This window comes from Lactuca saligna, chromosome 2 (assembly GCF_052625555.1).
Source record: "Lactuca saligna cultivar CGN05327 chromosome 2, ASM5262555v1, whole genome shotgun sequence".
NCBI classification, from domain to species: Eukaryota; Viridiplantae; Streptophyta; class Magnoliopsida; order Asterales; family Asteraceae; genus Lactuca; species Lactuca saligna.
Window position 1 is genome coordinate 188,865,906 of NC_136418.1, and position 27,670 is coordinate 188,893,575.

Genomic DNA, 27,670 nt, shown 5'->3' on the forward strand with positions numbered 1-27,670 from the left:
TATATTACACATACTTAACTACAATCTATTACAATCACATACGCATATAACCGTACTATATTACACATACAATAGTACTATATTACACATATAACCGTACTATATTGCAAATCCATAATTAAAATCTAATACAATCACACTATATATGGTTGAGTCCCTAGTGTTCCATCAGGTGATCACCTACTGACATACAATGGCATACTAAGATCCTTATTTTTAGTGTTTCATCAATTGATCACCTACACTACTAGAAAAATAGGAAATAAAGTACAGTTATTGAAATACAATGAGAACATCATTGTCTATCATACTATGGAAAACAGACCAACCTCCTTTGCACATATAAGAACATCATTGTATGACATCAATCCAGAAGATGGAACTGATGATGGAACACGATACAACTAAAAGTAACATAGCAAAGACTCCTCATTTGTTGAAACACAATACAATAAATAAAGATATATCAAAATGTATGAATTATGATAAGAGAATACCTTTTGCATGTGGCATCTTAAATCTTTTCCCCTCACTCCCCACAGCAAGCAACAAGCATCCATGACCAATAGTAGCCCCCAACTCCAACCGTATGCATATGCACATAAATCCTTTCCTCTTGGTCCTCGGAATAAAAGTTACAAATGAGTTGTTCCCCTTTAATGAATATGCATATATTAGTTCATTTTTCCATCCTTGGTTATTTAATATCTTTAAATTTAGAATTTTAAAGATTAAGAGCGAGTCTATCTCCCTCCTCTTTGGGTGGAACTAAAAAAATTGAACTTTTTGTCCCATTTAGCCAATCTGAGTCCATAACTGTCAATTCACTTATATAATTCAAACATGAATGATTAAAAGTGGGAACATATGAAAGATGATTAAAAATGGAAGTATATAAGATGATACCGGCATCTTCATTTAGATATTCATGTTGATTTGTTCAACCTTGTTGGCAAGTGACAACAACAATGGTCTCAGATCAACTTCACAATAGAAAGTGATTAACACATTACTCATTTATTGAAAGGGAAGTTCCTTTACTTCAATCTATTCCCAAATTAGGTAAAATCCTTGTTATATAAATTATCATTATGCTTATTAAGCAAGAATATATATATATATATATATATATATATATATATATATATATATATATATATATTACTGTATTACCTCTTTGACTCGGGTCAAACAATATTTAATCATCTATGTATTTTCTTGGTACTTTGATTTGACAATGAGAACATGAAAATAGAATATAAAGGTTACAATTCTAAAAAAAGCATCAAAGTAGCTTACAAGGCTTTCCTCCAAACAAAATAGGCTTTCGGTAGGCTCAAATCCATAAAGTTGATGCCAAAAATAAATTAATCAGTTAATAGTGTTAATGTTGAACTTATCAAATTAGTTCTAAAGAAGTAAACACAACCCTTTATGTTAGGGTTTTGCTCTTTAAGATATTTCCTTGCACCTGTTATACCTCCACTGCCAATTCCCGAAACAAAAGCATCAACTTTACCATCTGAACCTTTAAAAGTTGTTTCATAATGGATCTAGAATATACAATAATCAATTAGATTTTTAAAATAGATAGAAAAACAAAAGTAGTTAAAGAAGCTACCTTTGGATTTATAGGATTCTCAAACTATGTATGCATTTGATTTTTTAGCCAATATATCCCCAACCTTCTGCATAACACATTTCATTCCTTTAGTAGGATCTATAAGAACCAACTCAGCACCAAAAGCATAAAGAATAAATAATTTGTCTTTGCATACTCGTGGATGCAGGCATGGTGATGATCAGCCTGTAACCCTTTGTTGCAGCCATGAAAGCTAGTCCAATGCCAGTCTTACCACTTGTTGGTTCAATAAGAACATTCTTTAGAAAGAAAACAAAAACTACATGTCAGATATATGGAAAAAATTGAAAATACACAAGGATCTTCAAGGACATATCAACTATATATGTTAGCAAACATGTCTAGGGCTTATGAGCCATTTGTCTCCGCATCTGAGATCATGTTGTAACTAATCTTGCGCTCCACAAGTAAACACACCAGAAAAAAAATCAGATCCATACACATATAATCATAATAATACAATCATAAAACATATCACCCCTCAAATTCAATAGGCTAGTTGATAACTGTTGTAGTGTTTATTAACGTAAACCTCGTAAGTCATAGTATGTATAACCAATTCAAAAAGTAATTAACTACTAGAAGCCTGTAGATTTGAAAATGAAAGTTTTCTAGTCTAATGATATATGTACCTGTTTTGTAACATTAGAGCAGGATTCCATCATTTCCAATTTGGCTGCAGTACGTCCAACATAACCTTCCACAACATTGTTGAGATAAACCAAATGTGTGTTTCCGATCAACTGCAGGTATAAACAAAGATTTGTTTGTTAATACCTTGGGAAAAGTAGCTGACATACGATCCAAAAACTTACTTCTGTAATATCCACAAACTGCAGCTCCTCCAAAAGACACAATGTTTGTGACCATGAGAGAGAAAGAGTGTGTGTGTGTGTGCGTGTGTATGTGAGATATGGTACAATGTGTTTGAGATATGTGGCGGCTATTCTAAATTTGCTATGGAGAGCAGAGGTAGACATAGGGAGAAGTTCAAGAGAGAATATTGAGTCTCTTTTTCTCGACCTTCGCTTCGTTCACTACCTTCATCTATTGTTGACGTTTTTGATATGAAACCTGCGTTCATTACCTTCATCTGTGGATGTGTAATTCAATCAACGATTAAGAAAAATATATACACAAATGCAAAAAATACATACACATATGTGTATTCCTAAACTCGATCAAGGATTAAGCAACATTGAGACACCTTGAACGTAAAAGCGAAACTTACTGATGGCGGCAACAATCAGTGGTGGCGGTGTCGGAGTCGGTGGCTATGGCGATGACAGCGAGCATACACATGGAACGGTTTTAATTTAGGGCTAACTATCGGGGGTAATAAGATTTTAGTATTAACAATAAATAAACACATATGAAAAATAAACGTGTTATTTTCATTTTGTAACGTATCTAGTACGTATGTTTTAGTGACCGTATTATATTACCCTGTACTCTATTTCAATTTTTCTTGTAGTGAAACAGGTCACGTTGTGGTTGATAATTGTGAGTAGTAAGATCGAGAATCACCGGGACACAGGTTTTGATATTCGTGATTCCATATGCTTTGTGGGTCGAAGAAGAGGATGTCTCACCCGTCATTATGACCAGGAGGGAGAAGAGAAAGATCAGTGAGTAGAGAAATATCAGAAAGCATGGAGAAAAAAGAGCAACAGTGGAAGGGTTGGGATCGATCGATTAGGGTTAATGGTCTCTGACACCATGCTATTCTAAGTATTTTCCCATGAAAGACTTTCATTAATCTCAAACAAATATATACATAGCGTACAATATACAAAGCTATATGGGCCGATAAGAGGCTACAATACATGGGCTAGAAATACAAATATACAATAAATATATCATCCGTTAACAATCAATTTCAAGTAAAAGGTAAAAAGGAATCAATGTTTCCATTAGAGATTTGAGAATTTTAAAATTTGAATCAATATCTAGTTTCCAAAATCAAGAAGCGGAATCGAAGGATCGATGTTTCCATTCAGAGATTTGAGAATTTTAAAATTCGAATCAATATCTAGTTTCCAAAATCAAGAAGCGACATTGAAGGAGACGTGATTTCAAAGAATAAACCGATCAGAATTTTAGGGATATTTCATAAGGACATAATCGGTAATTTACTTTGAAAGTTTATGAATTGAAGAGATGTCATATGGCGAAAAAAGAATCATTTATTAAAATATTATGTGTGAGACCCAGACACGTGTTTCACACTGGTTTATTGAAAAAAAAATCAATATCAACTTTTTAACATTAAACAGTTATTTACGGAAATAGACATTGACACATATGGAAAGTTTGTATGAATGACAATGAATTTTGTCAATATAGATTGAATTTACGGATTTACATTGGAAAGAAAACAATTTTCGTGTTGTTATTATTTATAGCATTGATTATGATTTATTTTAAGATTGATTTTGCATTTATTATGAGATTTAAAGGAAGAACATGCGAGTATGTGGTATTTATTTGTGGGAAACAATAAAATCTAAAAATGTGAGAACATGTCATTTGTCCAAATCAAAGAAAAATAACACGTGGCAAAAATATTTTTATTTATTGGACTAGTTATAACCCGTGGAAATCATGTCTACAAAATTAATTAAACTTTCATAGTAAAAATTCAAAATTATTAATTAATTATTTCAAAAAAATAATAAAGTAAAATATATTTTTTAGTTATATAAAATTATAATTATTGATTCAAATAAATATATGAAATTATATTATCTTATAATATCTACTAGTTTTAATTACTTTTTATTATAATGTTATTAATTTAATGTAATAATTAGAGTGTGATATTTAAAATTTTAAATGAAGAATTAATAAGTTCACAAATGATATCACATTAATTATGAAACTTAATATGATAACACATGATAGAAAAAACTACTATTTTATTAATATAGAGAGATAATGATGAAGATATCTAGTATTACCATTGTAAATTTTAAATCTTTTACTCAAAATGTTCACGCATCAATTAAGTCGATTACAACAAATTATTGAAAACACAACTAAATTTTTTATTTTAAATGAAAGATTTTGTTAAAATAACAAAATGAAGAAATATGCATTAATTTCATTGCCAATACAACAAATCGTACATTCGATTCAAACGGACCAAAAAGATATGTAATTTAATATATTAGACTTATTTAAAAAATAAGATAAAAAAAACTTAATGTAAGATTTTGTTTGAATAACAAAATGAAGAAATATACATTGAATGTTGTCTTATTATTGTACAGTTTGTACTCATTTTTTTTGTTACATCACTATATATCTGGAGCTTTGACCATTTATCATTAATACATTAATTTTCTTATCCAAGATTTATAGCATTTATTTCGTGAAATATAATTACTTTTTCCTTCCAAATATGCAATTTGTCTTTTAAGGTTACCTTTTAAATATATCCGTTTAAACATTAAGTTTTCAAAAAAATAAAAATTATAAATAAATAAATTATCCCCTTTCCCCTCCTATAAATGTATCTCCTATTTCCATGCACAACTCATTCAAGAGTTGTTTTTGATTAAAAAAAAAAAAAGTTTTTGGAGTAAGCCAGATCAAAGATCAACTGTAGTGTATTCTTTAGCTCCCGTGTGTTACTGTAAGTTGATTTTTATATCCAAACCAACCCCTTCAAATACCTTATCATGTGTTTTTGATTTATTCAATTTTTATTGTTGTACTGAGTCTTTCTTTTAAATGCATTTGTTTATCACTAATTGTAGTATCGATTTTGAAGATGCATGCAATGAATCAGTTTTAAATTCCAATCTAATATAAATGATTTATAAGCAAATTAACCTTCTTATTGGATTAAGGTTACAAAAAGTTTCTTATAATATTTCTTGTTGTTCAGAAAAAAAAAAAACAATAGCAACTATGAATACACAATTTAAACAAAACTTATGTTGAATTTTAGGCTTCTTATTTTAAATTAGGGTTACAAAATATTTAATTAGAACTCTAGTAATATCAACTATATAAATATATCAAGACGTACTTTAAATTTGTTTTCATCTTTGACCAAAGGGGCTGAGGGAATATATAACAACATGCTCCCGTTTCCAACGATTTAACTCACCATGTGTAAATACACATCCCTTATCCATATTGTTGCCACCTTTATTGTTTTCGCAATGGTTCTTTTGTTGTTTTTTATGGCTTTTTGTTTGCTTTTAGTGTGTTCGGTTTCATTTATGCTCCTGATGATTTTGCACACAGAAACCAAATTAAGATGAAGGGATTTGGAGAATTTGGTTTGGCATTGGAAAGCTCTGAAGGAAATGATAAACAAATTAGGCCCAGGAAGGAAGTACGTGAAACAAGGTTGTCTGATGCAAACGAGACCTTCGAAGTCACATCAAGCGAGGAACAAGAAATCCATCGTGATGCTTCTTCGAGTTCACGCAGGAGACAGAAATATCGCCATACTCGTTACCAGATTCAAGAACTCGAAAAGTAATACATAATTTCCATTTTAACTCTTGACCAAATCTATTGTTTCAAATCTTGAGAGAGTTAATTATGCATGATATTTTTCTATTCGATAGTTTCTTCAGAGAGACTCCTAACCCAGATGAGAGAGAAAGATTGGAACTTGGAAGGAGGCTGAATCTGGAAGCGAATCAAGTTAAATTCTGGTTCCAAAACAGAAGAACGCATTTAAAGGTAAGGTTTGATATAATAGTTTGGTTAAATATTAATTAGTCAATATTTGGTTGTTACTTAAAAATTTATATGCAATATACATGGTCAAGACTCAAACGGATCGTCATGAAAACAAGATTCTGAGAGAAGAGAATGACAACCTTCGGCTTGAGAATATAGCCATGAAAGAGGCATTGCAAAAAACAGTCTGCAAGAATTGTGGTGGACCTACACTTCAAGTTGATAGATCCATTCATGAGCGGAACCTAATGATCGAAAACGCCCGATTGAAAGAGGAGCTTACACGACTCACAAGACTCATTCGTCAACTATCGGGAAGGAATTCGTCATCATTAGCAACGGAATGCTCAGCAGGTGTAATTTATAAAATCATTTCCTTTATTTATTTATATTTTTATTTAAAATCGTAAAAAGAATTATAAATTAAAGAGTTTTTGATACATAAAATGCATGAAGCTTCTGTAGGAGAAGCCAGAAACCCAATAGAGACCGGATTACAAATGGGAAATATTGCAGAAAAAAATCTAGTCTCAAACGATTCACCATTAATACCGCCACCTTCTAGATCCGAAGTAGGCGTGGTTAATGCTGACAGCATGATCAACGTACCCGAGAAAACAAAGTATCGGGATCTTGCTTCAAGTGCCATGGATGAGCTTATGAAACTTGGGCATGTAGATGCTCCACTCTGGAACCGAAACATGGAAACCGGAGGAGAAACACTTAACTTCAACGAGTATGGAAGGTCTTTTCCTCCTCTCCTTGGCACGAAACCACTTGGATTCGTTTCCGAGGCTTCAAGGGCTACTGGTGTGGTATCTCTCAGAAGCTTAGACCTCGTGGAAGCGTTGCTCGATGCAGTAAGCTTTTTAAGATCCTTCATTAATTACACCTATATATGTTACGTACATCGATCCTATAAGAAAACATTATTGTTATGATTTATAAATTTCTCAGAATCGATGGAGAGAAATGTTTGTGGGGATGATCGGAAGTAGTGCTACGCTGGAAGTCATTTCAGATGGTGCCATCGGAGGTTCGAGAAATGGTGTCCTCCAACTTGTAAGCCAGCTTCTTGGAATTTTATATATAACTAATTTAATGTTAAACTCAGAAAATGTAAATGGACTAAACGTTATGTAGATGCAAGCGGAGATTCAACTAATTACACCTTCAGTATCAGCTCGTGTGGTGAAGTTTATTAGATTCTGCAGACAGCAAGCGGATGGATTATGGGTAGTGGTTGATTTGTCCGTTGAAGCTGAAGGGAGGGAAGGACTGATGTGTAGAAGGCTTCCTTCTGGTTGTATTCTGGAAGATTTGCCAAATGGTTTCTCAAAGGTCTCTCTCTCTCTCTCTCTCTCTCTCTCTATATATATATATATATATATATATATATATATATATATATATATATATGTGTGTGTGTGTGTGTTTGCAGGTGACGTGGGTAGAACATACAGAGTACGATGAAGGTCCAGTCGATCATAAATACCGTGAGTTAGTTAGGTCAGGTGTAGGGTTTGGTGCACAAAAATGGATTTGTGCACTCCTCCGACATTGTGAGTGGTTAAGAGCCTTGTCATCGGCTACTACTGCCAACTACCAGCTAGACCAACATACTAGAAGTTGCTTAAAAGATTTAGCAAGACGCATGACGAGTAGCTTTTGTGCCGGAGTTTGTCTGACAGGTGGTCAACAGTGGAACTTGGTTTCTGATGCACCTGCAAGGATTATGACACGGAAGAGCATGAGTTCTCCACCAGCAGGAACCATCCTCTCTGCGACCATTTCAATATGGATTCCAATAACACATCGACGTCTATTCGATCTGTTGCTGAATAAAGAGTTGAGATGCATGTGGGACGTGTTATGCAATGCTACCGGGAATGTCGCCCATTTCACCATGACCCATGATACCAACAACCCTAACTCCATATCTCTACTAAGTTCCGACGTGAGTATACAAGCTTTTTATATATATATATATATATATATATATATATATATATATATATATATATATATATATATATATATATATATATATATATATATATATATATATATATATATATATATATATATATATTTTCTATTAATGTTTGTTGTTGAACATACAGAACCCAGTAATGGTAGTGCAAGAAACCGCAAGTGATATGACGGGATCATTGATAGTATACGCACCTGTGGATCTCCCAACAGTGTCTATGATGATGAACAATGGCGATACTTCTGGTGTAGGGTTGTTGCCATGTGGGTTATATATTGTTCCTGCAGGGTCAGAAGCAGATGGCTCAATGGTGACAGTGGGATTTCAGATGTCGCTGCAAGACTTGGTTACACCCAACCTCATAACAATGGATACCATTAACACGGTTAACAATCTGGTGTCGCGAACTGTTCTTGGAATCAAAGAGATTGTTCGCTCCAGTACTACTACGTAGCTAGATAGCGCTTAGATACGTGGTTCAATTGATAATCATGTATATGTCTCAGATGGGACTCATGGTCGATTGTGGTTTTCCGGGTGTAGGGCATAATGCATAGGGTCAAGCAAGAATGTAAAACTAAACTATGATGCACCTAATGGCTGAGTAGGTACCATTTATGGTTTGGGTATTGATTCATCATATCTCAGTTGTATATGGGCTTGGTTAATTGATTTTCATTTTGGCATTTTGGTTATTGCTTTTTACGCTTAATTTCCACTATTTAAATGATCTTTGATATCATTTGCAAGAGATGCATTTCATTTTCAATGTATTAGTTTTGATTTAAACCCTTAACCGTTTTCAGGTTGCCTATTTCCTACTTTTTTGATGTTCGATCTAAGATCATTGGTAACCTAAAATTACAATCCCTCAATGTTATTTGAGGTCTTTATATTTTGAAATATATATATATATATATATATATATATATATATATATATATATATATATATATATATATATATATATATATATATATATATATATATATAAAACTTAGTTTATGAAAAAAATTGAGAAAAAAAAAATACATATGTGATAAATACATTGTTGTGTTATTCTAAAGGGAATGGTAAAATTGCTTTTTTTTTTATCTCCTATTCACTGGGACTCGAAACATGACAACAAACATGTTTTCATTCAAAGACATTCATTTTGAGTCATTCAGATCAGAATCATTTAGATCATCTACAACCCACTTCCATTTTTTACTTTATTTTTACCGTCAAAAAATATATTCCATTCTTATAACTTATATAAATTATCAAAAACACTCCTTATATTAATTTGATTTTAACAAATACATAATTTTTTTTTTTTCATTACCATAATATTAAATAAATAAGATTGTATTTATAATACGTAATTATAAGTTTTTGTAAAATACATTGTGTTTTAAAATTTCAATATGTATTTAAATTTTAATATGAATTTGATAAACAAAAAACAAAATTTATATTTATAATTAATTAATATAATTTAAAATACAACACAATATTATAAGTATTAAATATTACATTTAAATAATAATTAATAGATAAAAAACAAAAAATGTATAAATACATAAAACGAGGAACTAAAACCGATAACTCAAAGTTCATACTATTCATTTCCCCCAAAATGAGGGAATAAATTATGTAGGTTTTGAGAGGAATGAATAAAGAAATGAGAGAAAAAAATATAGAGAATGAGAGTAGATTTGAGATGCTCTTAGATAGGGGTGTAAACGAGCCGAGCCGAGCCCGAGCCTGACAAAGCTCGAGCTCGGCTCGTTTAATTTGAGGAAGCTCGAGCTCGAGCTCGAGCCTTAAAATGAAGCTCGAGCTCGGCTCATGAACAATTTATTGGGCTCACGAGCCTTATCGAGCCTAAACGAGCCTCTATGTGTGTGTGTGTGTATATATATATATATATATATATATATATATATATGTGTGTGTGTGTGTGTGTATGTATGTATGTGTGTGTGTATATATATATATATATATATAGAGAGAGAGAGAGGCTCGTTTAAGCTTGTTTAGGCTCGCGAGCCCATTAATTGAAGCTCGGCTCGAGCTCATTTAATAAACGAGCCTCATATTTAGGCTCGAGCTCAGCTCGGGCTCGTTTAATTCGATCTCGAGTCGAGCTTTTAACGAGTCGATCCCGAGTAGCTCACGAGTAGCTCGGCTCACTTACACCCCTACTCTTAGAGGTTGTCATACAGTCACTAACAAAAAATAAATAAAAAATGGTTACAATGTTCAATTTCAAACACAATCATACAATACTAGCTACTATTTAAATATGGAAATTCTATCTTCAAATGTAATATTTAGAGCATGGTTGTCAAAATCACGATCCTGATCGTAGAATCGTACGATCCTACGATCCTATGTATGAAAAACGATCCGAATCGTAAAAGGATCGTATTTTGGGTAGGATCGCAGGTAGGATCGTAAAATCGTAGGTAGGATCGTAGGATCGAGATCCGATCCGATCCTACCTTCCTTTAATTTTTTTTTTAAATGAAATTTTTTTACCATGTTATGTCTTTTACCCTTTACCAATCTACCATTTATCATTTTTATTGTGACTTATGACTAATATTTTAAAGTTTTTATAACTTTTGAACGAAAAATTAAATGTTTGAAATATTTTTTATGATTAATATTATAAATTAAAATTATATTCTATTTTGTGGAATCTTAGGATCTCGATCCCGATGTTACGATTCCGATTTTGCAAACCCAAAAACGATCCTAAGTAGGATCCCGATCTTGACAACCTTGATTTAGAGATTAATGTAATCAAACACATATTTAACGTGGTTGACCTCAATGTTGTTGTAGTTCATTTTTGTTTAGTGCACGCTCTGAAACTCGATCCACCATTAAGGGAACTTCTTAGGATAGAACCTAAACCATATATACATGATTTTGTCACTCACACATTTAATTGTAGAAAATAATGATTACATATATGAACACTATTAGAAAATAATTTTAATCCAACCTTTTAAAAGCAATTTTTCAAATTAGTTTCCTTTGATAGTAGCCTACCTTTACAACATAACTGTTTCATAAAACATCTATTGCAACAAAATTAGTTGAAAATGGTAACGTTTGTATGAAAATTGTCAAAAGTGACAAACCTTTTTTACTTAAAAATTCTTAAATATCATTGAAAACATATATATTTTCGAGAAATGTTATATTTGTTAAAAGCAAAATACAACATTTTTTTTAATTATAGAAGGAAATTTTCCCTAACCCATTAGGGAGTCCGAAGGATCCGCCCTAAGTTGATCGCTTCATTGGATTTGAATAAAGTACAAAAATGGTTAACAGAGAGATTATGATCCACCGAATCTATCAAATGGTACAAGGATTTTTTTCGAAGGCACCCACTAGTATGTTGAGAGAAAGAGTACAAAGACTCGACAAGTGGTGGAATAACATATATTTGAAGCCATAAAATCTTATCATAACATACAAAGTCGTTTCTTTCTCAGGTGTAATTTAAAACTGGTTGTTTTATATGCCTATCTAGATTTATATTTATATAGGTTTTGTTTTTGTTTTTTTAAGAGGTAAAAGTCCTATAATTTTTCCACATCTGTAGAGGAATATATGGACCAAAGTTTGTAATATGTGGAAAAAAAAAGATTATTTGTTTTTAAAGTGTGAATGCATCATCACAAAAATCATGTACCAGTGTTAGCCTTTTGAATGAACACAAAATCCCTTAATTTCATTAAAAATCATGTATGTGTGTTAGCCTGTTGAAATAGTGCAACAAATATTGTTGATGGAGTCTTAAAGCTTATTGTTTCGAGTTGAATTTTCATGAGATTTACAATAAGAATTACTTTCTACAATTTTACAAGCTCACACACACACACACACACACACACACACACACACACACATATATATATATATATATATATATATATATATATATATATATAGCAGAAAAGTTTCGGGCCCGTGCTAAGCACGACCCACAGAAAGTAATTTAGGTAATTATTTTAATGTAATCTAAAATAAAATGTGCTAATATCCTAAAAGTGATGATTGTTTCTTTAAATGTGTGGATTATGAAAAAGCATAAATAAGAAAAAGAACATGGAACTATATTGTTACTATCAATGAATAAATGAAAGTTTGATTTCATAATTTTTGCATGACGGTTGTTACATAATGTAATTAAGTTCCAATTCCGGCCATAATCTAGCAAAATAAACATCTATACGGGATAGTAAAAAGAGTATGAGAATAGAGAGATATTGTAGAACAACTTTTATATTTTCCTTGCACATGTAAATTAACTTACTATACAAACTCTATTATAGCAGTAACCACATGAACATGATTTAATCATAACTCCTTGTAAATCCTTTCTTCAAGATAAATTGATCTATATAAAATAATTAGTTTCTATGATATGTTAGTATGCCGTTAACACATTGATTTAGAATTTGAGATTATACAAAATGAATTTGCTCACTAACTTTCGAGCTACAAAAAGGACTTTTAGTAGCATATTCACACAATTTGGCAATATAAAAAATGGTTTCAGGACATTTGTAATCAATTTAACCACTCAAAAACAATAAAATAAAATATAAATCCGAAATGCATTGAATCACTACCTACTTTCATCATTTTATCGTCAAATAGATGTAGTAAACAATAATATATCATGTGAATGACATACTTCATCTACCATAATATTTAAGACAAAAAAATATAGATTTTTAGTGACAAAATATACCCTAATTCTCTATAATGGGTCTCCATCTGATATATCAGTTCCTAAATTTTAGATCACGAGTTCATGATTAAATGTGTTCTTTTAACCTAATATTTCACTCCAAGAACCAATGATGGTGAACACTTACCTCGAGTGCATTTTGTTGAATGTGTGAAGTTCATAAATGCGCAGATGGAATAACATATATTCAAGCAATACATGAAGCGGCTACCACTAACTTCAACTGGATTATCAAAATATCTCCCATCTATATCAAATTGTAATCAATTATGAAAATTTTAGAAGATCATATTCATGAAAAATGTTATTTGAACAGCTTAACCCGATTCATACGAAAAGATAATTTGAGTCGACATGTTTAGAAAATATATGAAGGAAAAAAAATACTAATCAAATATAAGCATTCAAGAAAACTTGTTAGCGGTGATTTGGTTGACATAAACATTTTCACAAACAGGTGGACTACAAAAGATTCGCAAGAATAATGCATGATTCCTGTCAATGCCCGACCAAATTCAAATTATAAAGAGTTATAAAAGATACAAAAAAAAAAAGAGATGTGATTACACGATGAAATTGACCATATATGCAATCTAGATAAACAATTATCAAGAAATATTCAGGGTGGAAAAGGGAGGATACAAACTAGATGATAGAAAAAATGGAGAAGCGAGGATTAGAAATCTTCCTTTAGCCTTGTATCTTCAGTTTAATTATTGCTAGAAACTGAAGGTAGATGAATAGTAGTCATCGATCCACAAAGTCACATGGTTCAATTTAATACCCAATCCAACTTAAAGGAAAATGAAAGAACTTGTCAAAGTGATTATCTTGAAACTGGCACATGGATTTACAGAAAATATTATATAACTGTAACTTCCTTATGCTCCTTGCATGTTCCACACATGGAATAAAAGGGGTCTCTTGTTTTAAACACCTATGAAACATAATACTTCAGTTCATGGGTTTAGGAATTCCAGGGAAGTGACTGGGGATATGGTTTCTAGAAACCCTCATCTATCCTCTAAAGTTAGAGGGTCAGTAATAGAGAAAGATAACATGAATGTTCATCAATGAGAAGCGCTTCCAAAACAAATTACTGAATAAAAGCGCTGAGGCTAATTAGGGAAAATTGAGGCAAAATAACCTAAACTTCGGAATTGTTGATTGGAGATCAAAGGAGAAATATTTTTTTACTTGATTCAACCTTCGTATTCTTCCTAAATATTTTCTTCCTATAACAGAGAGATAGAGGAACACAAAAAGAAGAAAGAAATGTGCCAATGCATGAAATTGCATTTCCAAGATTGGAGGAAAAGGGATAATTTCGAATAGATTTCATCGGGTCAAGAAAAAATGTCGATTGGATTAACGGTAACAAGTAAAAAAACTTTAAATCAAATTAGCGTTGTAGATAACATACCAGTAAAACGAAGATCACAGATTCATCGTTCTTCTTCGATTTAGTAAGTAAAAAAAATTGCACGGGCAGATTTTTTGGTGCACAACCATTGTTTTTCTTTTTTTGGAAGATATGGTCGGTTTTTTGTTGGAGAGGAATCGGTTCGTGTGTTTGGAGAGATGGAGAATGGATGGCTATTTCGAAGTGAAAAAGGAAGCCGTTCCAGGGGATGAGACGATTAGGAAATTGTAATCGACATGTCAAAAGGATGTAAGTGACATTTTGGTATGTTGCATCGTTTCGGGAGTAGGCTACGTGGAGTTTATTGAACCCTAAAAATTTCTTGTGGAAGGCACGAAAATAAAACGGTTTTTATATATAATAATGATATATATATATATATATATATATATATATATATGAGTGTGTGTGTATGTGTGTGTGTGTGTTTTAATTGAGCTTGGTATGTTAGGAGCAACTTAAATACTAGAATTTGTAGGTTCCTTAGTCGGAGACTTACCATGATTCTTAAATGACAATTGACAATAAAAAACCTATGTAAATATTCTTTCATCTTCTAGTATTTATGTAAGTTATAACCAAGTTATATTGACTTTGCCTTCAAGTACATGATTTTTGTAACTAGAAATACGTTATTTTACAAAGTTACGTTCTTCTTTCCACTTATATACTATTTCCTTAAAGATACGACCTGAAAGGATCTTCCTCGTATAAAATTTATTTATTAAACGTTCGAATAGCTAGCTGCTTGTAATTCCATACATACATACATACATACATACATACATATATATACATATATACATATATACACACACACACACACACACCATGAAGAGCTTCTTCAAATTACTCAATGGGTTTCTTAATTATTAAGAGAATACTTCATAATCTTTGGCTTCAACAGTGATCTATCTTAATCCCATCATAAATGATACAATCATTAGTGCAACCCCCAGTCCCCTAGTACGATACACACCTGAAATATTTTAAATGATGTCATAAAAATGATTAAAAAGGATAAACAAAGCATAAATTAAAAGGGTAGAGATGAAAAATATATGGTTAGTATGTTTTATGTGATTCATTCACCTAAAAAATATTCAAAACCCTAAATCTAATTAGATCATAATCAGATCATGCGGGAATCACATAATTAGAAAGAGATGAGAGGGGACACGAGAAAAGAGAGACAAAAAAGGGAGACGAGAGAAGAAAATGACGTATTAGTGGAGGAGTGGGCGATAGATGCGGAGACGAGACCATCATCAATGGAGCAAACAACAACATTAACTATCTATAGTGGGGCTCTCATGAACAAAAATTCTCATAGGGGGTGGGCGAGAAAAAGTTAAGGGTTTCATCAGGAAATAAAAAAAAAAGTGGTGGTGACAGATAATATAATGCTATTATATATTCAAAATAAAAAAGTAGACATTTGTAATGTAACACCCTGTTTCGAGTCGTTTCATATTTCGGGGCCGTGGCCCGAAGATCAATTATCATAAGGCTTTGGGGCTTGGGGAAGGAGAGGTTTATACCCATTTGGATGTGGGTAATGTAGATTATGTGAGCCAATAGTTTGGTTTATGTTTTGCAGCCCAAGGGTATAATTGGAAAAGTGGTGTTTCAGACTTCTTTTATGAATTAAGGATTTTAGTTCGATGAGTTTTAAGTTGATAGTATATAGATAGGGTTGTGGACCTCCTCAATACATTTACATGGATATAAAAATCATCGAAATCGGAGTTGAAATGAAGAAGTTATGATCGTTTGAAGTTACAATGGTTTTGGGTTAAGCCACGTACACTGGGCACACATGGAAGTATGTTGGGTGTACAAGGGTATTCCTGAGTATGTTGGGCGTACTAGAAGTACATTGGGCATACACGCTCAATTCCAAAACTTTATTTTTGTGGTTTTAGTCCTATTTAAGCTCATTAACTTCCCCAAACCCATTCCATTCTCAACCTCCACCTCTCTAACACACTCCCTTGAAACCTTAACCCTAGTTTGAGCCTTGTGAGCAAAAAGAAGGTGTTTTTAAATGCTTTGGAGTCTTCTTGATGCATCTTGGAGAAGAAAGTGCTCATTAGAGAAGTGTTGGTTGCATTGGAGTTTGTAGATCCAAACTTTGTTCACCTTGATTTTTCTTCTAAATGTATAAAGTTTGAATCTTGATGATGCATTTATTAGATCTTGCTAGTTTTGGGTGTTATGAGTTTTTGATCACTTTAGTGCTAAAAGTTTAGATCTTGAATGTTTGTGACCTTGTTTTGGATAAATTTGGAAACTTTATCCATCCAAACATCATATTGAATCAGATATAATGTTTTGAGACATGGACTTAATGGATTAAGTTGAAAAAGATGCTCTTTTGGTCCCTTTGGGACTTAAAGACTAGATCTTGGTTGTTTGGACAGTTATAATGGATAAAGTTGGAAACTTTATCCATTATGAAGCTATTAGGAACCATAAAAATGTAGTCTTGGTCCTTAGTTTTCGTCCATGCATGTTCTAGGATGTGTTAATGAGTTAAGATGTTAGGGTTTATCGTATTGAGCACTTCTTAGCCATGCAAAATCATAAAGGTTGAAACTTTATGACTTAAGATGTTATTTCAGGACTAGATATGCCTTCGGTCGAAAATACTTAATGGAATAAGGTCTTAAAAAAGAAGTGAAATTAGCCAGCGTATGTTAGGCATAGGTTAGTGTACATCGTGCATACGCGATGAGAGGCCCGATTGTGGATCTTGATTATGCCAAACATATAAGCTAAGTACGCTGGGTGTACTCAACTGTGTCAACTCGGATGACTTTCAACCTTTTGACTTTCGACTTGACTAGGATTTTGACTAAGTTGACCTAAGAGTATTTTCGGTATGTTGAGCGGTTGTCTGAGTTTTGGTCATTATTTATTGTAAAGGTGATCGGTAGAGTTGGTATTTGGAGTAGCGTATGGTAGCAATTATTTTTTTCTAACTTTGAGGTGTGTCTCCTCATTGTATCCGTAGGTTGAAGGCACCAATTCCAACCCACTAGCATCTGTTATGCTAGTTGTCTTTGTGAGTCTTGCATTGTATGTTGGGTTAGACCCATTGTATGATGGGCTAGGCCCATTTGTATGCTGGGTTGAGCACATGGATTAGGAAGGGATAGACCCAATGTATGTTATGTAGGATGTTAGTTGTCTGTGTGACTCTTACATTTATATGTTGGGTTGAGCTCATTGTATGAGGGTTAGTCCCAGTATAGAGGGATGGGCATAATGTGAGGGGTAAGCCCAATGATATAGAAAAACAGCCTTTTACGATGCTCATTGCGTGTCGTAAAAGGCTCAAACGACGCGCAAATACGCGTCAAGGAAGGCCCTGTCATAAAGAGAGACGACGCACATTTACGACGTGCAATTACGACGCGCCTTTACGACACGCAATGTGTATCAAGGAAGGCCCTGGCATAAAGGAAGACGACACGCATTCGCGTGTCGTAACCTTATGACGCGCGTGTTAATGACACGCAATGTGTATCAAGAAAGCCCCTGTCAAGAAAGGTCATGTCATAAATAAAGATGACACACATTTTTGCATATCATAATTTTAAATGTTTAAAAAAATATTATTTATAGATTTACTAATTTTCAAATTAAATAATACATTAAAAATCTCATAATACAAAATAAAATACCATAAATAACAAAGATAATTCATTTCACGAATATGTCAAATAAAAATAATTATTCCAAAAGTGAGTAAATGTTATAAAAAAAATGAACTCATTTATATACAATTGCATCATCTAGCTTACTATGTGCCAACAACTCTTTGTGTGTTTACTTTTTCTTGAGTCTCGTTTCCTCCAAAGCTTCTAGCCATGCCAAAATATGATATCTTGAATCTTGTTTCAAGAACAAAAATCACCTTCAATCACCCAATTAAACTCTAATGTTGGTAGACTGAGAGTTCCAGAATCAAGTTTACGTCCATCACCTTCAATCACCCAATTAATCTCTAGATCTTCTGTTGTTTGAAAGAAATTGGTGTTTGTAATCTATGAACAAAAAACGCAAAGACCAAGGCTAACATTTGCTATATAGAAAGCACGACTGGACCTATGAATATATAATATGCAACATAAAGATTTTCATGAAAATGATATAGACAAATAAGTAAGAGTGATGATATTGATACCTTAATTATGCCATTGGTGAACGAAATTTTAATTGGTTGATAGCAATATTTGACCTCTGAAAACAAATAAACAAAGAATCGTATCATAATTAGCTCAATGAAGTAATTCTTATACATTGTCTCTACCAAAAGATTCATCATGGAAACATTTTTGTTGGAAATAACTAAACAAAAACCTAAATACTAAGCAAAAATTTATAGTAATCACCATTTAGAGCAGGATGAGGAGTCTGATCAAGCCATATGAGACCATTTAAGCAGATATTTAATTCATTTGGTGAATCTCCAAAGTCACCTCCATATGCCCAGTATTTGCTACCATTTGCATTTTCCTTGAGTAACCCCTGAAACCAGATGCAAATATTTAGATCTACCATTGCACCACATTTACAATTTTATTAAATTCAAACCGCTTAATTTCCTTTTTTTATCTTCTTAATTTATTAGAACAAAATGTTAATTATAAAGCTTCTCACCACATGGGTCAGCAATCCGCAAGGTCAAAGAAACCGAATTGTCATCATTCTTTATCCCTTTCAACCTAAAATCGTTTTGCTGATGAATCCTCTTGAATTCAGCAACTCCATTTTTGGTGTTTAAACATACAGATTGATCAATCTCCATGAAATTCAACGATCTTGGTGTTGCCTCTTTTAGAAAAGGATCTTCTAGACTCTTTCCAGCAGATGATCTTTCAGTTGCTGGAACCAGACATTTTTCTATGAATGCCTTCAGTTCAGAATCACCCACTTTGCTAAGAGAACCCGGTTTAATCCCATGTAGTTTTTTTTAAACAAACAATCATTTAACTTATTTGATTCCATTAATTAAGCTACCATTTACAAAACTTACTGAGGTTACTTTCTTATAAATTGAAGCTAGATTTTTGCATTCGCTATAAGGATACTCAAATGTCACCATTTCCAACAAACACATCCCAAAAGAATATATGTCAACAAGTTCATTGTATTCCTCTTCATAAATGCAAATTAAGAGTCGAGTAAAATATATAATTTATTACATTAATTATATATATATATATATATATATATATATATATATATATAAAATATGATATCACATCTATTATTTCTTATTGTCTAAGGCTTTCGGACGTGAAGAGCTCAATTATCATATTTACATTTTTCTTCTTATGATCAACCCACGAATCAAAGAACTTGATGATGTTATTGTGTTTTAATGATCTAAGAAGATGAACTTCTGAATATAATCTTTCCAAGTCTTGTGGTGACTGCATCATAGCATCAATACTCATATGATTCCAGAAATCAAACATGTAATTACAATAAAGTTGAAAAATCTACTCAGTTCTATGTAATCAACTGATTGACCATTCATTTATTTTAAATCAGAACCATTTGTTGTATTATTCTTTTTCCAGCAAAAAATTGGGAAATGTGGAGCTTCAAGATTAGTCACAGCCAAGTTAGAAGTGCACATTCTCTTTGTTAATAGAAACATATAATATTTCCAAGAAAATACACTTACTTCAAGTATGTTACTACGAACAACTTGTCCAACAAAAAACACTTCAGAAAGATCAAATCTTTGGTCATCAATAGCCTGAACAATACAAAATATATGGTTATATAAACAACAATACTAACAGAAATATATATTAAAAAAATATTAGCAGAGACATAAGTGATAATACCTTGTTTTTAGGAGCAAAACCAGTCAAACGCCCAATGAAACGCACAAAACAACCAGTGTTGATGATATTACAGATATACCCCTGAATCAAATGAGATAGTAAGTTATTATATTCAAAAACAAACTACTGATGTATTTTCCCTTTTTCTACATATGTCATGCTTAACAAAAAAAAAGTAAGAGAATCATACATGCACCACTGAATGTGGATAAACTTGACTGACATCTGCAGGCAATTGCTGAGTTGCATCTGCAAAAACAAGCTACTGATATATCAAGTTCTTGTACAGGTTCCTAAAGTAAAACAAGCCAAAAATAATGTAACAGAAATTCCCTTGATATTAATAAGAATGTGAAATGCCACATCAAAAATTTGTCAGAACTAAAATACATACCGTTGTGTAAGTATTCAATCTTGTGATGTGGAATCCATGCTTAGAAAGACCTTCCTCTGTTTGATTTTAGTACATATATGACCTCATGAGATAGTGAAAATGTCATATGTATAAACAAATATAATTATGAAGATGAAATGTGGCTTTTTGTTTCTCACTTATAGTAGGCAAACAGTTATATCATTCTAACCTTTGTATCAGAAAATATATAAATAGATACAATTGTTCAAGTTTATAATTTCTTAAAAATATATATGATACCTGGACTGCAAAGTGATATGCTAAGACTATGGTTCGGTTGTTGAGTACACCTGTATCAGGTTGCAGATAAGATCCTAATAAGCATAGTATCTCAAAACGGCCCTACAAACAGCTGAAATTCATATTCACCCATGTAAGCTTCACATACATAAAGCTTACAACTTTTACAAGAATATGATAAAGGCTAGATAATGTATCCAGTTATGGAAAATGGTTATTATTGTCAACATATTTGAAAGTATATTCACATTATTTGAAAGAAAAAACTTGAAATACTTACTAAAAGATCCTTTTGGATTAGAACTTCCAAGCCTAGTCCCCTGTATTTAAAAATTTGATGAAACCAATGAGGTTTCAACTTGGATTTCAGGCATGGTGGAAGAATCTAGACCAGGTATACCATCTTCAAGTTCCCCTATATCAGTATCTTCTAATGGAATTACTGAAGTAACAATTTTTATAGATGGTATATCAACAGAAAAGGGAGGGCCTGTGGGGACCACGTCTTCTTGCTCAGTAACAGAATGTGCCATGTCAACATATTTGTAAGAAATGGAAGTATTTCTAGGATGTTAGCCTTAAAACTAAGTGTTAAAAGTCAAAACGAACCCAAACAAAATGTGATGTAGGCAAGGAAACAAATGTTCTAAACTTACACCCTTTTTCCCCTATGCATATTTTCTAATAAAACAAACAGGTCATAACATGAAACCACATATTTCTGAAGCAGAACATCAATTCAAAACCCTAGATTTCATTTCAGTATGCAATTAACAATCATAATCAGAAGTTAATTTCCCATATACACAAATACAAATACAAAAAATCTCAAATCAAAGATTGTTAGCAAAGAAGGCCGACTTAGTCTAGTAGAAGAACCTTTGTGAATCATTAAGATACGTTAACATATAACAATGGAACCAATACCCACATAAATCATATAGACAGACTAACATACAACCAAAGAAACAACAACATCTACCTTATGTAAGAGTTTCATAGTTCAAGTTCCATGTCCAAGAGGCACAATAACATATGTCCAAAGAGAGCATTACCAACACACATAATATATACTTACCTATAAATGTAATTAAAATTTTAATCAGGCTCACAATAAGAAACAAAATATTAACTGTAGCAAAAGAAATGAAATTAGTATAACACACACTTATCAAATTCTTAACCAGTACTCCCAATCAGAAATTTTTTAATTAGACCTCAGAATAAGAAACAAATTTACGGGTAAACAAACCATTAGAGAAAAAAAAAACGCAGCAAAGAAAATAAAACAAATAATACATACGTGTGGAAGAAGATCATTCTGATGGAGAAGAAATCAACTTAATATTTAGTAGGCTTGGACCAGAAATCGATGGTGAGACCTGTAATTACGTGGTTAGTAAAAAACAAAGATCAATTGAAGTATTGTGGGTATCAGCGAACACTAATGAAGGTGAGACCCTAACCTGAAGTTTGGCCAGTGAGCGGTGGTTTCCTGCATCTTGTTGAAGGTGAGGGAAGCACAAATATAATCAATCAAACTATAATTTTAGAAAAGGAATTTTTCAATGAAGGGATGGGAAATTTCTTTGGCTGTCGATTTCAAATTTCATGGAGGGAAGGGAAATTTTCGGTTGGAGGGAAAGGGGAAACGAGCCCTAAATATTTCGAAGGAGTTAGGCTGACCAGAAGCAAGGATGTGTAGAATAAATAATAAAAACCCAAATTAGATGTGTAGAATCCATTACAACCAAGTGAGGAATTTATCAAAATTATGTGACACCGCGCTTAAATGAGGGATACTCAACCTGGGGGTTTTCGGGTATGACGACGACATAATCTTTACAGCCTTGAAGCTTCTCATCTCCAATAAGGGGTCGTATTTGTGATTCAGTAATTTGTCACGAGAAGAGGTGTCGATCATGTCGGAGTTGTTGATTGGAGTGGCGATGGCGGTGACCCAATCGGTGTGGGCCCTAATCGTGCCGCGGAGTACTAATGAGTCCGCCATTTTTTTGCTACTGTAAGCTCCTCTCGGATGATACAAGAGGCTGAGAAGAAGCGAAGGTTATGGATACCCCATTTTTTAGTGTTCATTGGTAGAGGATTGTAGAAGGAGAAGGAGATAAATGGCGGGGTGTTTAATTTTTTGGTATTTCATTTCCCAGCTATTAAAAAAAAATTTTGGTATTTTATTTCATTAAAAAAAATATAAAACGACACCTTTAGAGGACACCCTTTTTTCGTTAGGTGCCCTCCGTGTTTTTTAGATACTAATTTAAGGGCACGCAAAAATGTGTGACCTCTATCCTTCAGTTTTTGGAAACCTGACATTATTTATATGGACACACAAGAATGCGTATTGTAAATCTGTGAGTGTCATTGTTTGCACGTCATTAAAGGGTATTTTTCTTGTATTGTTTGGTGAACTCACTAAGCTTCATTCTTTCAGTTTTATGGTTATGGTTTCAAGTAATTATGGTTCAAAACGGAAGGGGCCGGATTGATCGCAATGTATCCACCCACGTTTCCGCAACTAGATGACTTTGGAACTATACGCTGATAATTGTTTTTATTTTGAAATACTTTTGAATTATTGGGAAAAAAATAATTGGTGTTTCTGATTGAATTAAAAATAAAACTTTTTCCTTATAATTTTTGGGATGTTACATGTAAAATAAAAAAATAAGTTGTATTGTAATATGGTCATTTTGTTTGGAATAGAAACGAAAATCATTATAAATTACCAAATAATGATCAAATTGTAAGGATGGGACCCAAATCCTTAAAAATAAGCTAGAATGGGCCAAAAAAATATAAAAAAGTTATTAATAAAAGAACAAATTATTGAAATCGTCCATGTGGTTTTGTAAAAATTGCATGTTCAATCCATAACTTTTTTTTTTTTTGCACTCGTACCGTCCTTATAGTTTGATTTTGTTTCGTCGGTGGTACCTCCTTGACATAAAAAGACTATATTGTCCTCTATAATTTCTCTTTTACTTATTTTTATTATAGATTTTATATTTTATATTTCTGAATAAAAAAATATAGACTATATTGTCCTCTATAAAAAGACTATATTGTCCTCTATAATTTCTCTTTCGAGTTTGTGCTGCATCTATAGTTCTTTAGCTCTGGAGAATAGCCAGAGCAACAGATAGAGACTTCTCACTCGGATTAACAACATTCATTCATATGAGGTGAGTTACCTTCCAGTAGCGGTGGGTTTACGGCCACAATGTCGGCCCACTAGTAGAAGTGTATGTTAGATGATTGTCTTTGTGATATTCATCTAGGTTTGCTACTACCTGATATGTTATATGCTGGCACGATATGTTATATGTCATAGTGGTAGTAGTAGTAGTAGGGGAATAGTCCCCATGTTGGTTGCTAGGACCAAAGGTTAGGTCGGACACTCCAGATATGCCTGACAGTACGTTATGTTATGATATATGTGATAGTAGTAATAGGGGTGGAATAGTCCCCAAGGTTCGGTTGTTAGGACCGAAGGGTAGGTCAGCACCCCAGAACGGCTTGACACGGGTAGGTCAGCACCCCAGAATGACTTGACATGGGTAGGTCGGCACCCCAGAATGGCCATACCGGGTAGGTCGGGCACCCCAAAATTGCTCGATAGTATGTATGCTATGTGATTGTTTGGTATGTGGTATGATGGGGGAACTCACTAAGCTGTGTGCTTATAGTTTTAAGTTTTGTTTTAGGTACCTCTTCAGCGAAGGGGAAGTAGCCAGCGCGGTAGCTGCACATCATACACACACATTGGATTTCCTCATTACGAGATTTCTTGGGATAGTACTCTGACGCTATTACTACTTTTATGATATGATTTTCAGACACGAGATTATGTTTACAAAAGATATGACTTAATGATGATTCCTGTTAAATGTTTTCCAAACCGTTATATTAAAAACTGAAATTTTTGGACTTGAAATTTGGGACGTTACAGGTTATCAATAACAAAGTTCACAAAGGAAAATGAACACCCAAGAAAGTAAAAGTTACAAAGGTTAGAAATGAAAAAGATGGGTCGGAATGGGTGAAAATTGATTAAGAATGTGAGTGATTTTACTTTTAGAAAGTAGAATAAATGTTTAAGTTATAAGCTCGGAAAAAGGTGTTGATCATGTTAGTGTAAATTTTCAGTTACTGTTCTTAAGATATGAAGTTGGGCCCGTGTTACTAAAATCTGTAAAAATCTCGTGATGTATTCGATTTCTTGGCGATGCATGAGTTTTTAAGGTAAAACATGCCTTCTTTTTCTTGTGATGAGGATGGATGATTAAAAGTTTAGATCTATAAAGCAAAGACATCATTATAAGAAGGTTACCCTTTTTTATTTTTTATTTTTTTCATGCTTGTATCCATTTTTAGCGACATGATAGGGTGGAGTCGGGCAGCTCTGACGGACATAAGTGATGAACTGTTCTGACGGACATAAATACATGGCCCAACATACATACATGGCCCAATGTGCATGACTCAACATACATGGTGCATGGCCTAACGTGCATGGATCAAATGTACATAGCTCACCCAAAATCTGTAAAAATCTTTAGTATTAACCCCCTACTACTACTATCACACACACACACACACACACATATATATATATATATATATCATAACATAACGTACTGTCAGGCATATCTGGGGTGTCCGACCTACCCTTCAGTCCTAGCAACCGACTTGGGGACTATCCCCCTCCTACTACCACTATCACATATAACATATCGTGCCAACATATAACATATTAGGTAGTAGCAAACCTAGATGAATATCACAAAGACAATCATCTAACATACACTTCTACTGGTGGGTCGACATTGTGGCCGTAGACCCACCACTGCAAGAAGGTAACCCACCTCGTATGAATGAATGTTGTCAATCCAAGTGAGAAGTCTCTGTCTGCTGCTACGGCGATTCTCCGTCTCTAAAGAACTGTAGATGCTGCACGAACTTCTGGTTTCCACTTAGTTCCTCAAGCTTTTCCTTCTTTCAGGAACCGGGTGCTACATGACCGTTCATAAGAGTTTTGCAGGTTATTGTTCTTAATCATAGCTCTTAACAACTATCGTTATCATAATCATAATCAAAAATGAAAAAAGATAATATAAATTAATTAATTAATTAAAAAGATTGATGATCTCCATACCTACGATTCTGAGGAGAGTCACGATGGAGCCTTAAAAACGAGAGGAAGAAAACATCATATAAGGAGATATTATTGGGTGGGGGGGGGGGATGTTTGCTACTCAGCTCTTCCAGATACCATAATGAAAAACTATTCTTGCTACAATCTGTAAAAATTTGGGAAAATGACTTAAAAGCCCAACGAAGTTTCCAAACCGTTTAAAAAACCCTAATAATGTTTTGTCTGTTCAAAAAAACCCAACAAACATAACATTTTATCTAAAACGCCCAACTAAGTTACACTTTCTCGAAAGTCAAATAAGAGAAACAGATGACGTGGCTTATTACCATATCGGAAAAATGACTTGTTAGACCAACAAAGTTTCCAAAACGTTTAAAAAACTCCAATCATGTTTTGACTGTTAAAAAAAAAAAAAACAACGAACTTAAACAAAACAAAATTGGAATTTTTTGAACGGTTTGAAACTTTTCTTGGATTTTTTAGACAAAATGTTAAGTTCGTTGGGTTTTTTTGAACAAATAAAACATGATTGAAGTTTTTTGAATGGTTTAGAAACTTCATTGGGCTTTTAAGTCATTTTCCCGTAAAAATTTTGATATTTTGTTTCAAGAATGAAAAACAAGTCTTTGAAGAATTTGTGATTTTTTTGTGAGTTTATAAAGAAACGTTATTATTCACAAGAATAATTTTAAGTTAAAAATCAAAAGAATGCTAAAAGAAAACTGATGCTTTGAAATATGATTTTCTTTTGAAAAAAAATGATTCTTGAAATAAAAAACATCAATGAAAATCGAAACTTAGATTCTCACCTAATAAAATTTGAACATGAAATCGAAGATGAGGCAGTAATGGTATGATTGGACAATGGTATAAATCAACGATGGTGGTTCGCCAACGATGATGGCCACCCTTTTTTCGACTTTCGTCTTCCTGAGGTACGATGATGGTATGATGATGGCGAAGATGTTCATACGAATTGAATTAGATAACGTATTAATTTGTAGGATCCAATTACCATAATTATATGATATGAATTAAAATAAATTAATTGATTCATAATTTAAATTACAAATTATACATTTATCTAGATTTTCAAATTGATTGATTAAAGTTTATATATATATATATATATATATATATATATATATATATATATATATATATATATGTATATATATATATATATATATATATATATATATATATATATATATATATATATATATATATATATATATATATATATATATATATATATATATATATATGGGAAAAGTGAAATTTTGAAAATCTTCCTCTTACATAATTTTCATTTTCAACTACAATATATATAGCCTAGTAGGTGTTCGGCAAAAAATATGCGATGTTAGAGAAATATAATAGTGAAATTTTGAAAATCTTGAAATTAAATCAAGTTTGGGTTGGAGTTTAAAAACATTATAATTAAT

The 27,670-nt window shown here is 32.6% G+C and overlaps 1 protein-coding gene, 2 long non-coding RNA genes and 1 pseudogene across 3 annotated transcripts; 1 reads left to right on the forward strand and 3 right to left on the reverse strand.

Annotated features, from left to right (window-relative positions):
• Nucleotides 1-305: 305 nt before the first annotated feature.
• Nucleotides 306-2,735, reverse strand: LOC145030518 (putative inactive cysteine synthase 2; annotated as a pseudogene).
• Nucleotides 2,736-5,912: 3,177 nt separating this feature from the next.
• LOC145030519 (homeobox-leucine zipper protein HDG1-like) lies at nt 5,913-15,754 on the forward strand. Its single transcript, XM_078978871.1, has 9 exons — nt 5,913-6,136; nt 6,229-6,346; nt 6,436-6,700; nt 6,803-7,206; nt 7,304-7,408; nt 7,490-7,687; nt 7,788-8,315; nt 8,470-8,779; nt 15,717-15,754. The coding sequence occupies exons 1-9, from the start codon at nt 5,913-5,915 to the stop codon at nt 15,752-15,754; spliced, it is 2,190 nt and encodes a 729-aa protein (XP_078834997.1).
• A 2,519-nt stretch (nt 15,755-18,273) lies between these two features.
• Nucleotides 18,274-19,487, reverse strand: LOC145029453 (uncharacterized). The gene is made up of 4 exons (XR_013676550.1): nt 19,193-19,487; nt 18,925-19,060; nt 18,717-18,772; nt 18,274-18,576 (listed from the first exon to the last, which is right to left on the reverse strand). It is a non-coding gene; the product is annotated as an uncharacterized LOC145029453 (long non-coding RNA).
• A 462-nt stretch (nt 19,488-19,949) lies between these two features.
• Nucleotides 19,950-23,000, reverse strand: LOC145029454 (uncharacterized). Its single transcript, XR_013676551.1, has 5 exons — nt 22,513-23,000; nt 20,786-22,428; nt 20,582-20,640; nt 20,392-20,472; nt 19,950-20,300 (listed from the first exon to the last, which is right to left on the reverse strand). It is a non-coding gene; the product is annotated as an uncharacterized LOC145029454 (long non-coding RNA).
• Nucleotides 23,001-27,670: the final 4,670 nt, after the last annotated feature.

What these genes read in the sequence shown, in the direction of transcription:
- LOC145030519 (XM_078978871.1), top strand. Translation starts at nt 5,913, where the DNA reads ATGAAGGGATTTGGAGAATTTGGTTTGGCATTGGAAAGCTCTGAAGGA. An exon ending in CAGATTCAAGAACTCGAAAA is followed by an intron (nt 6,137 to 6,228) that starts GTAATACATAAT and finishes TCTATTCGATAG; the next exon opens with TTTCTTCAGAGAGACTCCTA. An exon ending in CAAAGAGATTGTTCGCTCCA is followed by an intron (nt 8,780 to 15,716) that starts GTACTACTACGT and finishes GAGAAAAGAGAG; the next exon opens with ACAAAAAAGGGAGACGAGAG.